This window comes from Neoarius graeffei, chromosome 10, assembly GCF_027579695.1.
Source record: "Neoarius graeffei isolate fNeoGra1 chromosome 10, fNeoGra1.pri, whole genome shotgun sequence".
In the NCBI taxonomy this organism is placed as follows: Eukaryota; Metazoa; Chordata; class Actinopteri; order Siluriformes; family Ariidae; genus Neoarius; species Neoarius graeffei.
In genome coordinates, this window is record NC_083578.1 from 8,949,692 (window position 1) to 8,962,730 (window position 13,039).

Here is a 13,039-nt window from a genome sequence, read left to right on the forward strand (position 1 = left end):
AATACTGTATGTAAAGTTGGAACATAAGCCGATAGGCTAAGATATGTTTGGTGACCAAAGTTTGCTTGAATTTAGCTGATTAGAATCATGCAAACCGCAGGAGGTATACATCACGCTTTTCACCTCACTTGTCTGTTGAAATGTTAAATGTTTCAAACAAGCTTGAGAAAGGCAGCACGGTGGTGTAGCGGTTAGCGCTGTTGCCTCACAGCAAGAAAGTCCGGGTTTGAGCCCCGTGGCCAGCGAGGGCCTTTCTGCGCAGAGTTTGCATGTTCTCCGCGTGGGTTTCCTCCGGGTGCTCCGGTTTCCCCCACAGTCCAAAGACATGCAGGTTAGGTTAACTGGTGACTCTAAATTGAGCGTAGGTGTGAATGTGAGTGTGAATGGTTGTCTGTGTCTATGTGTCAGCCCTGTGATGACCTGGCGACTTGTCCAGGGTGAACCCCGCCTTTCGCCCGTAGTCAGCTGGGATAGGCTCCAGCTTGCCTGCGACCCTGTAGAACAGGATAAAGCGGCTAGAGATAATGAGATGAGGCTTGAGAAAGTGGTTTGTCACACTCTTAGACATGCTGTGAGCTATAAAAACAGCAACAACAAAGAAAGGTTGGCGAAGGATTTCATCGAACTTTCAAATTTACAAATTTTGAAATTTCAAAATACTTTCAGTGGGAATTATACGCCGACCTCAGGCATGAACACAACAGTACGATTGAATTCTCGATTCTGATTGGTCAGATGATGTTGATTAATTTTACGCAACATTATCATATGTTAAATGAATTAAAGAAAGCAAAGAAAACTTTGCGTTATTGTTGACGTGGTGCTGTTTTCTATAAGGCGATGTTAACATTTCCGTCAGGAGTCTCCAGAGGATTTAAATTTTAAAAAATTTTTATAAAGGGGTAATGAATTTTTCAGACACATGAAAGTCTTCTTTGCTAAGCTTAACAATCATTAACCGTAACTATAAATGGATAAAAAATAAAACAAATGCAGTCCTGTAATAAATGTAAAATCTATTTAAATTGTAGCGGTTCTTGGCTAATTGTGATGGTATAAGAGGAATAGAACACTCTGGGACATGCTGTTACAGGAAAATAATTCACTGCGAGGTAATAAAACTTCGCCGTGGTTGATTATTTTCCTAAAACAGCAAGCGATTGCATACACAGCAAAATCCCCAGTGTTGAATCAACACCCAGTGTGTTTATATATTTCCAACTGGTCACAAATTAACTCTGAAAAGTACAAATTCCCCAGTGTTGAATTACCGTAAAATACCAAATAATAGCTGAGTTCCAATTAACCGCCGAGTTCCCTTTAACGGCCGGGTGTACGCGTGACAAATAAAGGCCGGTTCCGAATACTCGCCGGGGTCTAAAAAAAAAAAAAGCGTCCGAACGTTCTATCTAGAATCTTGAGGCCCAGCACTTTTCTGGTTTTCTGGTGTTTAAACGATTTTGCATTGCATAGTTTTCTACCGAAACAATATGAATGAATGAATGAATGAATGAATGAAATTATTACTACAATACTGTTTACAACATTTTGTTACGTGATAATAAACATGCCATTTCAATGTTATAATCTTGGTCTACCGTAATATTTCTTGAGGAATGCAACTCCGTAACTTTTGACAGATGTCTTAGCCAATTACGTTTGACATGGGTGTGTGGGATATCACTTACGTCATCGAATGAGGAATACCCCTTTGGGTATACCCAACGAAAGCCAGCGTGTGTGGTGACACTGCGGACTGCGGGTTTCCAAGGTTGGACTGCTGCTTCTGTTAAACGACCTAAATTGCCGAATGCATGCGTCAAAGCACACACTGAGTTTTATTAAAGACCTTATACCATTTCACTTGCCCTTACCCATTCGGATCTGGAAGACGCTTTACAAAAAAGGTGAGAGCGTTCTAACATGCATTTCAGTCTGCTCGCGGCCAATCTAATCCAAGGGGCCTTTTCAACAAGTAATCTGCCGTGCAAGTTGGGCAGAAGCACGCGTCAGGCAGGCAACATGTAGGCCTACAAGTCAGTAACCTATTCAACTAACTTTAATCCGAACTTTAAGTTTTCTACGGGGTCGAGCCACCGCACCAACTCACTCGGGGAACAGGCTCATATCGGCCAAATAGGGAGACGTCTTGGAGAGAAACGTGAGAATGCAAGATGACAGTATGTAGCCACTGCAGGTCACTTATTTTTCAGCATAAGAAAAAACCCTTTGGTTTGACACTTCGCACCCTAATTATGTTGCTTCAACGTCGCGCCCTCCATGCAATTTCAGATTGACAGACATCGCGAAGCGCAAAGGGTGGAGGCTGCATGGGTGAGGGTGATAGCAAGTGACCATAACTTTGCAGAGTAATTAAATCACAGTGCTGCGCACAGACAATGGTGTGGTTTCTTGATTATTTTGTAAAGCATGCGCTTAACTAGTCATTAACAGGAAAAGGTGTGTGATTTATCCTTTATCCACCCCGACTGTGCCATGCGAAGATGCATTCTGCGCGTCTTCAAAATTCCCCGAAGTCGGCACTGTGCTATCTGTAATCTAACTCTAAACAAACTAAGTTATACTGGTTAAAAGTAGGCCTATCTGAGAATGATTTTTCCCCGTTTTGAGGTAGATTTTGGGGAAGGTGTTTGTGAAGAAGGAATTAATCGCCTGTTCCAAATAGCCGCCTAGTCTCTAATACGCGCCGGGTCTCTTACGTCAGGGGTTCTCAACCTTTTGCAACCTGGGCCCCACCAAAGCTGGTTCATTGCAGTTGGGGGCCCCTCTTCTCGCCCCGCCCCCACCCCCCAAACACACTCACCCGCAGTGACGCCACCCGACCTACAGCACCTTATATCGACCGATAGATAGATAGATAGATAGCCCTGGGCTAGATTATTATTATTATTATTATTATTAATAGTAGTAGTAGCAGTAGTAGCATTATCCATAGTAGACTAGCAGTAAGAAAACAACAAAAACAACAAATTATTTGGGTAGAGCTGAAATGGGGAAAGCAAAAATACAGTGTGGGGTAGTAGTCTTTAAAAAGACTGTTTGGGTTTTGCGCTGTATCGATGGATTGATGATAGTAGACTAGCGAGAGTCGGCACAAGTTAACTCGGCAAGAAACCAGACTAGTGTGTCCCTGCATTCATGTGCTCTGGGAAGATGATATTTTCCAGTTGGGAAGTGGTATTTACCAGTGTGTTGTGTTCACATGCTTTTGTTGTGGTTGACAAATTAAAGATGGTGGACCAGATTCAAGTTAGCAATAGTTAGCTATCGTTAGCAATAGCGTCTGCTCTGGATAGGTAAAAACAAACCATAACAACGCATTTTTAAAGGAAACGGATTTCTAATGTATTATATTACACTTGTTAATGACGCAACATTGCATAGACACCAAAAACTACCCACTAGTACTAGTAAAAAAAAAAACTTTAGTAGCGTACAATGCTTAGCATTCAAGTGTCTTGTACCGCTCGCCGCCATGTTGAAAAGGTTAAAGTTCATCTCATCTCGGCAACTCGTGTATCAAAATTTTCTACGAGTTGCCCAGTGGAAAATACCACAAGAGGGGGCGTTCATGTGTGTTTTCCATGTCGGCGTTTGGTATTTACCATAATTCCCATAGCACATGAACGCAGCATGTGTGTGTGGCAAGCACTCACACGGTGGCCACGGTATGCAGACTCACTCACGTGACGTTGCGTCATGTTCGCGTCACGGGCTTAAAATAACCTACACACAAGATTTTATGATAGATTGATGATAGATTTTATAATAGTATTGATTTGTATGTAATAGTCCAATGTCCTGCATTTTGACATGGGTAAATGTGTTGCATCTGCTTAGCTACTATAGCCTGTTAGCCCCAGATTTTTTTTTTCCTCCATACATGAAGCCTACTCGCGACCCCCCTGGAGTACCTCCGCGCCCCACCAGGGGGGCGCGCCCCCCCGGTTGATTGAGACAAATAATAGCCCGGGCTATTATTTGGTATTTTACGGTAACTGTGTAGACATGCAGTTTGCACGATGCTAAACCGAAATTAGCTCGACGACGAAAAACTCCAAAAGCAAACTACAGGTGCTTCATGATTTGAAAAAGTCTTGATTTCTCAAGTTGATCAATTCTGAACGAAGACGGACATGGTGTACGTTTTATTTCATGGCCGAACTGTTCTTTTAAGCGAAGCTATTATTTTTTAGACGCTCGCTGAAAGCCATGCTAGTCTTCATTAATTTTGAGACATTAAATGAATGGTTAAAAAAAAAAGTTTACACAATTAACCAGATTTCCAAATTTTGCTTCTTTATTTTTAAAGTCGAGCGTAAAAGTTCATTAAATCATTCTTTTAATCTTCCTATCTATGAAATCATGTTTGCGTGTTGGTTTTAAGCTAATATGTTGCTATTATTATTATGCTTATACAATATATATATATATTTAATTTTTTTTAATGTAGGATGTGCTAGTTTTATTCATTACTATAGTTTCACTCCTGTTGGATTAGAGCGCCCTCTCATGGACATTTATAGCACTCACACGTTTCTCTTTTCTTTAGTAGCTTTGAATTGAAAAGAAAAAATTTGAAGAATTGAGTCATGATTTGAGCACTTGTTTTAGAGTGAAATACTTTGGTTTTAAGCTTTTTTGTTTTTAAATTCCACTTCCTAACACTTGTGCCTTGTGTATTATCTATGATGTGATGTTTAGTGTTATGAAGACATGACATTCAATTATTCTTTGTGTATTGATCAAATGATTAAAAACAAAACACACTTTTGTCGCCACCTAGTGACAACAATGCAGAAATGCATTTAGGAGGACGACACACCTGTAGTAGAACCACAAACCTTTTCAGCTTTCTTCTAAAAGCAGCTGCACTCCAGAGATACAGATAATACATTAGGACATTAGACACACAATGTCTTTTTGTTTGTCGTTTTTAAGTCAGGAACTTTCTGTCCTGCCTCCAGGCTCGGTTTGCACACATGCAGATCTTCTTACCCGAGTCCAGGTAACTAAACTGGCCCAGTGTTCCCTCAGAGCTAGGGTTACCCTCCACGCTTCCCAGCTGTCTGCTAGGATGCATTAGATGCTTTAGCGTTCAACGCAAACCAGTACAACGTCGTTGCTGGAGAAATCAGACACCTGTGGCTGAAAGTATCTGGGCTGATTCAGTCTCAGCAGAAACTTGAGCTGGGGTTCATTCAGCTGCTGTGTGGAAAAACCCAGACACACCTGTTCCACTCCACCACAAGTTACAGGATCAAGTGTGGAAGACGACAAACGGGGGACCATCCGTAGGTTGATGAGTTTCCTAGAACAGCACAACCTGAATAAAGCGTTTCTCATACGACAATATTCCAAAGAGTCTTTTTTTTCATTACTTCTTGCATCTGTGAAACAAGTTAGCTCTGGTTATTGCTCATGTCATATTACAGGCATTTAGCAGACGCTCTTATCCAGAGCGACATGCAACATACCCAGAGCAGTCGGGCAGGGGGGGTTAGGTGCTTGGCTCAAGGGCATTTCAGCAGTTCCTGCTGGTCCCAAAGTCGTTCCTTCACTAATCAATCAATTGCATTCTCCATCTCCATCACTCTGTAGCCTAGTCAGTCACCAGTGGACATTCTAGACTCGTTGCCTAGATAACGCTCTTGTATACTTATCTGTAACTCCACGTTGGCATCATGTACCAGTCAAGCCAATGGTATCCTTCGCTTCCATTGAGAGTCGCATCAACGTCGAGATTAGTTTAACCAACGCATTTTGCGTCGCCAACGATTACCGCACCCGTCATACAGCCATCGCTATGAATTTCGTTGACATTCCATTGTCCCTGGTCACCATGTCGCTGCTAGTCTTTTCCTGCACATACACCCCTTAAGCTAATAAAACAAAATATACTATTCCATTTTTTCCAGTGTTAACATTCAGCTACGTTAAATTTTTCCCCACCAAGTTTCACAGTTGAGATCAAGTCATGTTGTGTCCTACACTATATTCACGAGTGTGAGAGAAATTGCTTGTGGTTTGAGGTGCAAAAGAAGTAAACGCGAGTTCCATTCCATTGCTTGATCCATCCTGGTGCCCTGTGTCTGGTCGGAGTTTTATCGCACCGCTCCTGTGAAGGACGGCCCCATGAGGACAGTTGAGGGTTAAAACTGTTAATATTATAGTCAGGCTGTCTGTTGTTGCCCAAATGAGGATGGGTTCCCTTTTGAGTCTGGTTCCTCTCAAGGTTTCTTCATGTCGTCTGAGGGAGTTTTTCCTTGCCACCGTCGCCACAGGCTTGCTCATTGGGGATAGATTAGGGATAAAATTAGCTCATGTTTTAAGTCGTTCAAATTCTGTAAAGCTGCTTTGCGACAATGTTTATTGTTAAAAGCGCTATACAAATAAACTTGATTTGATTCCATTTGTGCTTCAACACTTGCGGTTTTTCCATTAATGCCGATATCCAGCCCAGAGCACTCTTACCAGTCCTAGCTAACTAACAGGGGCTAGGTTTGCTCTCTCGATCCTCTGCTGATGAGGTACCTTTTCTTTTCCTGTAGATTTGGAGACAGAAAAGCAAGAGAAGTGGAGCTGCTAAAGTGTTGGACTTTACTGTACGCAGTGCTAGTTATTCAAGTTGCAACATACCGCCAACAAAATATTCAGTTCAACATGGTGTTGTATTCACTCAACAACAAGATACAGAACTTTTTTTTTTTTTTTGCCACCAGCACTTTGTCCATTTTTTTTTTTGCAACCTGATTGGTCAGGAGGTGCTTGATGTCACTCGATGCTTTTTTTTTGTGTAAACAGAACAATTTTTGTTCAACTTTGAAGCTCCACTGTGATAAAAGGACAAAACAAACAAACAAAAAAAACAAACCCTCCCCCTCCAAATGCCAAACACCATGTCTGGGCTGACGTTTTGAGAAAGTGCGAAACATCATTTAACCAAATTATTCCACCACTTAACCGTCATGCTACTACCGTACTGAAATGGAATTTTATCAGCTAGCTGAGAAAGTTCCTAGCTAGTGTAGGAAATTTGTTAGCTAGGATCAAAACCAGCCATTTTAGCACACGAGCAAGTAGTGAGAAATGTCTCAAGCTTGTTGTTCCCCTTTTTATTTTCAGATTTTGATACACAAGTCTCACAGCCCATGGGCTTCTAGTTGCAAAATGAAAACCGAGCCCCCCCCCAAAAAAAAAAAAAATTAAAAAATAAAATAAATAAAATAAAAGGCAACTCGTTAAAACAGTGGACAGGGTAAGAGGGACATGGACTAGCAGGTGTCAAAGCAGGACAGGAACGCCATGATTTGAGCAGTGTTTCAAGGGGACTAAGAGATCAAGGTGTGTTGAGTAGGATAGGAGGCGGGACACATCTAGAGCTGGCCGCAGTCGGCGATGACGATCTCAGCACTGGTCTTGCCGCTGTTACTACCATAGGCCTCCACCTTCTTGATAACATCTATGCCTTCCACGACGTGCCCGAAGACCACATGCTTCCCATCCAGCCTGAGGAGACACAATCAAGGCAGTCCAATAATTCAGATTTTTAATGCGACATTTATAAGACCAAGCAAAAAAAAAAAAAAAAAACGCATCAATAAGCTCAAAAAAAAATTTTTTTTTTCCAAAATTAACACAAAGCTTTAAACCTATTAAACATGACGGAACTGTGTTGGACTTGTGTTAGTATGGTCTAGTTGATCTTTGCTGAAATCATAGCATAATGTTAAAACCTCACACCATTTACAATAAACCTTAACCCCTTCAGCGCCCTTGGACAAGTCACATACGTCATGAAATCTTCTACCTACCGCTGTGCCTTATGACGTACGCTACTCGTCATAAACGCCTCCTTTTACGTACCATACATGGCACATTACTTTTACTTCACGGTGGCACATACGAATTACAGTCTACGCCTAAAACATTCTTCCGTCATAAGGCACAGCGGTAAAAGATTTCACGACATACGTGACTCGTCCAAGGGTGTCGAAGGGGTCAAGTCTACTTCGAGAAATTAAATAGTTCCGTAACAACAAAATAATAATAAAGCCACTGACCAGCTGGTGAGTGCTGTGCAGATGAAGAACTGCGAGCCGTTGGTGTTGGGTCCAGCGTTGGCCATGGACAGGCAGCCGGCCCCCGTGTGCTTCAGAGAGAAGTTCTCATCCTCAAATTTAGGACCGTAGATGGACTTCCCACCGGTTCCGTTATGGTTTGTGAAGTCACCACCCTGCAAACGTTCAACGTTAATAATACATTCAGGTTGACTAAAAGCTTCAAAACGCACGTCTCGATGTGTAAATGTTTATCTGAGTGATGCTGTAGGAACTGAAATGTCCATCTAGTTTGGAGAAGCTATGGTAACGGTTTCCCAACACTGCGTGGACGCAAATATCCGATTTAAAAAACCCGAGCCTTGAGTCGCTTTCATATAGACTCCTAAATTGGATATACAGGGCGTCCCAAAAGTCTGGAACCACAGGGATTTTTCCTTATATGAAGATTTTTTTAAATTTCAGATCCAATATGACTTCAAAATGAACAATATTTCAGCGCATACACACACACACACACACACGTCTAGACTCTGGGACACCCTGTATATCTGATGTGTGGTGATGTGCCATTAAGGTGATCGGAATTTACATAGCTCTCCCACCCAAAACACATCGTCATGGTGATGAAAACAACCCATGGTTAGCAGTCCTGCGAAATAACAGACTATTTAGTGGCTGGAAGGCAGAAATTTATTTGATTATATTTCAGGAATCAAGGATTAAGGAACGGCTATACACCGTAGTAGGATGTTCTGGTTGAATGCAAAAATCAGAACTGTGCTCGTAATATGAACGCAGCTTCTGAGGCATGGTGCAAATTCAGTGCTGGACGAGTAAAGTCTGTACCTGGCACATGAAGTTAGGGATGACGCGGTGGAAGGTGGAGCCTTTGTAGCCGAAGCCAGGTTGCCCTGTGCACAGCTGCCTGAAGTTCTCTACAAAAAACACAAAACGTACTGGTTATACATTTCCGTCAAGATTTTAATCTAGAAAAAGACACGTGCGGGGGGTTGAAGGGGTGTACTCTATACATGTATATGTGGTGGTGGTGGTGGTTGTACCTGCTGTCCTGGGGACGGCGTCAGCCCGGAGCTGCAAAACAAAAAATAAAATTAAACAATTACAAAACATTTTTTTTTTGTAATTTAAAGAAAGGCTGGTAGGTTTTCTATAAACAGGGCAGTGCATTCTTGACTAGCCGCTCCCAGAATAGTGCACGACGCAGTGCACAGGGTGTGGCTTCAGACAGACAGACAGACAGTCTGACTGACTGCACCAGCCATGCACAGGTCCTCAGGAGGTTGCATGCATGTGTGCATATCTGCAGTCCAGCATAATTTACTGCTGCTGGTGGGTCATCATGCCCAGATCACGTGATTCGATTTATAACGGTTTTGTAGTGCAGCTTGAACGCGTGAACGCGCAGCATCAGCTATGAGTGAGGTATGCGGAGAGACGGGAACGCGCACAACGGCCACGCGCGCACACACCCCTGAATTCATACTTTTGTATGGAAAAAAAATAAAATAATAAAATAAATAAATCCATGACGCATAGCATATATATATATATGCACGTTTTTAATAATTATATTATTTTTAATTATTATTATTTTTTTTTAAGAAAGGCGGGGTCCTGCGTGAGAAATCTCCGCAGCGCCTCAAGGACGCGCTCGCGCTCCATCAACCTCTCTCGCCCCTCCCCCCACCCACTGTGGAACTTTCCAGAACATTTATAAATTCATTCAGGGACAGCTCCATACAGGACACACAGTGGGGGGGAAGAAAAAAATCTGACAGATCACCGTTATTATTATTATCACCACCATTCACTTTTGACTCAACCCAGTCTTAATTGAAAGAGGGTTCGAGATTGAATTAAAGGGGGGAAAAAAATTATACTGGAGAATAAAACACGGACAAAGAAGCGTCCGTTTTTGTCCAAAATTAGCATTAGCTTCGCTAGTATGCCGCATAGCAGCACAACAACGCATTTCACTTGTCATTCAACCGCAGCCTGTTTAAACTGTAAATGTGCCAAATTCATACACTAGCGGCATCTAATTAAGCAAATCAAGTATTTTTATGTAACCTACGGTTAAAAAAAAAAAACACGAGTATAGCGCTAACTTTTAAAGTTAGAATTAGAGAGAGAGAGATACGGTTAGCTGAATGTTAGCCGTGTAGTAGCCTAATACAGCTATAGTACATAAACATTTAAAATACTGGACCAAAAAAAATACAAAATAAACTGCGGTTTTATTCTTCATGGTTGCACACACTAGCTCTGCCATGCGTTCATCCTATCCAGACGGTTTGAAGGATGTGTGGGCTGCGAAATTAATCCACGTCGGATGCAGGGACTAAATATAGTCCAAATGATGCATCTAATTTAACAGCGTATTATTATGAGAGAAAAAATATAAATAAAAATCAACATCAACATGACCCGCAAAACATGATGCCGGTTAAAACAGATGCCCACACTGACTGGACATTGGGGTTTTGAGCAGCCAGTTTTCTTATTCTTTTGCACAATGCAGCTTGGAAGACAGACTGCCATTGCAAGCCAAATAGCCACAGATTATATTAGAGATATGTTTTTGTAGAGCAAACTGGCTGTAAAGGTTGGTGCAGTGATCATAATCATCTCTCTGTTTATAATAAATGCCTACAATAAAATCAAGGATGCATTTAAAATTCAATGTACACACACACACAAGAAAATTACAGCCACTTTTCCCATCTAAAGTCCACTTCATAACACGAAATAATAGCAATAAAGAATAAAAAAAATTAAAATATCTATATTATATCTATATTTCTTACCTCCATAACCACTCTCCCGAGCAGGTTCCCATTTGCAGTGATGTCAAAGAAAACTCTAGGGTTTGCCATTTGGGGTTTTATTTTAAAATTTTGTATATTTATATTAGCTTAAATGATGCTCGAAATAGGAATCTTTTGTCTGAGCCAGACAGGTTGCTATAGTCCTGGAAAAATGGAGAAGAGAGGAAAAGGAGGCCGGCATAGAGTTTATAAGGGTCAGGGAGGGTTTCTAAAAAAAAAAAAACCAGTATGAAAGCTCCAGTCCAATGAAAAACAGGAATAGGTTGAGTGACGTGGCGGACGGCCAATCAAATCTGCGCGTTCGGGAGACGTCATCGACAGTGGCAGAACCCCTAAATGGCGCCTTATTACCTCACAGATGGACTAGGGGTATTACATGGAATAGCAGTTTATAGACATTACACAGCATCAAGGCTGGAGGGTTAAAGTGGAAATCAAGCAAATGATCCTTTCCTGACCACTAGAGAAATCAGTGTCGTTGACACCTGTTTATCAGCAGATTCTGAGTTCCATTACGCTCATTCTTCTCCTCTGGTTTGGGGTGCGGTGGATCCAGATCCTATCCCGGGAACACTGGGCATGAGATAGGAACACACCCTGAATAGGATGCCATACACAAATTCGCACCTTGCCGCGAATGTGTCGCCTGGCATGCTTCTTGGAAGGAGGAAACCGGTGAACCCAGAGGAAACCACATGGGCGGACCATAAAAACCTCCAAGTGACACCCAGTTTCTCCAAAATACAGTTTGCATTCAGAAAGAACACAATACGTAGGCTTACAGATACACATGTATATACAACTGAAGGACAAAGCAATACAAACCCCAGTGGCCACTGAATAGATCACCTTTTTGCTTTGAAGCTCATATTTGCAAGTCTCATCTCATCTCATTAGCTCTAGCCGCTCTATCCTGTTCTACAGGGTCGCAGGCGAGCTGGAGCCTATCCCAGCTGACTACGAGCGAGAGGCGGGGTACACCCTGGACAAGTCGCCAGGTCATCACAGGGCTGACACAGACACCCATTCACACTCACATTCACACCTACGGTCAATTTAGAGTCACCAGTTAACCTAACCTGCATGTCTTTGGACTGTGGGGGAAACCGGAGCACCCGGAGGAAACCCACGCGGACACGGGGAGAACATGCAAACTCCGCACAGAAAGGCCCTCGCCGGCCACGGGGCTCGAACCCGGACCTTCTTGCTGTGAGGCGACAGTGCTAACCACTACACCACCGTGCCGCCCCTAGCATTAAGTGTTAAAGAAAAATATACATCAATCCTTGTAACCACGGACAGGTGAGGAAGTAAATTACATTGATTATCGCCTTACAATGGCACCTGCCAAGGGGTAGGATACATTAGGCAGCAAGAGAACAGTCAAGTCTTGAAGTCGACGTGTTGGAAGCAGGAAAAATGGGCAAGTGTAAGGATCTGAGCGACTTTGACAAGGCCCAAATTGTGATGGTGAGATGACTGGGTGTTCCCGGTATGCAGTGGTTCGTACCTGCCAAAAGTGGTCCAAGGAAGGACAACTGGTGAACCGACGAAAGGGTGTCGAAGGCTCATTGTTTGATTGGCATGGGGCATGAAGGTTAACCCATATGGTCCAATCCGACAGAAGAGCAACTGTAGCACAAACTGCTGAGAAAGTTAATGCTGGCTAAAACAGAAACGTGTCAGAATTAACTAAGGAGACAGACATTTATTTAAGGATGAAGTCTTGAGCGTCAACAGTGGGGAAATTCGATCCATATTTATTTAAAATTGCTTTTTGGGGCGTCGGGGGAAAAGATGGGGTTTTTCCTTTTTTCACCAAACACAATGTTTGTGGCCAAAAGGTTTGATTTTAGTCTCCTCTAACCACACAACCACTTTGTAGTTCCAGTGATGGTGAAATTTAGGCTCTACATTTTTGTAAAGTTGCTTACGAACATGATTTCCAAAATAGACACCCCCCCCCCCCCCCCCCCCAAAAAAAAAAAAAAAAAAAACCCACCCGACAAACTAAATCCATGATATTTGGTCCATCCTCCTCACCATACAAAGAAAGCATAACCTCATAGATCCAAATCCTGACTAAGTTACAGCGTTTATCATGGC

At 42.3% G+C, this 13,039-nt stretch overlaps 1 protein-coding gene across 1 annotated transcript; it reads right to left on the minus strand.

The window, feature by feature from the left end:
• Nucleotides 1-6,598: 6,598 nt before the first annotated feature.
• Nucleotides 6,599-11,119, minus strand: ppiaa (peptidylprolyl isomerase Aa (cyclophilin A)). The gene is made up of 5 exons (XM_060931224.1): nt 10,913-11,119; nt 9,146-9,176; nt 8,931-9,019; nt 8,085-8,257; nt 6,599-7,530 (listed from the first exon to the last, which is right to left on the minus strand). Exons 1-5 carry the CDS (start codon nt 10,979-10,981, stop codon nt 7,398-7,400), a joined length of 495 nt encoding a protein of 164 aa, XP_060787207.1. The 5' UTR covers nt 10,982-11,119; the 3' UTR covers nt 6,599-7,397.
• Between the last annotated feature and the right edge of the window lie 1,920 nt (nt 11,120-13,039).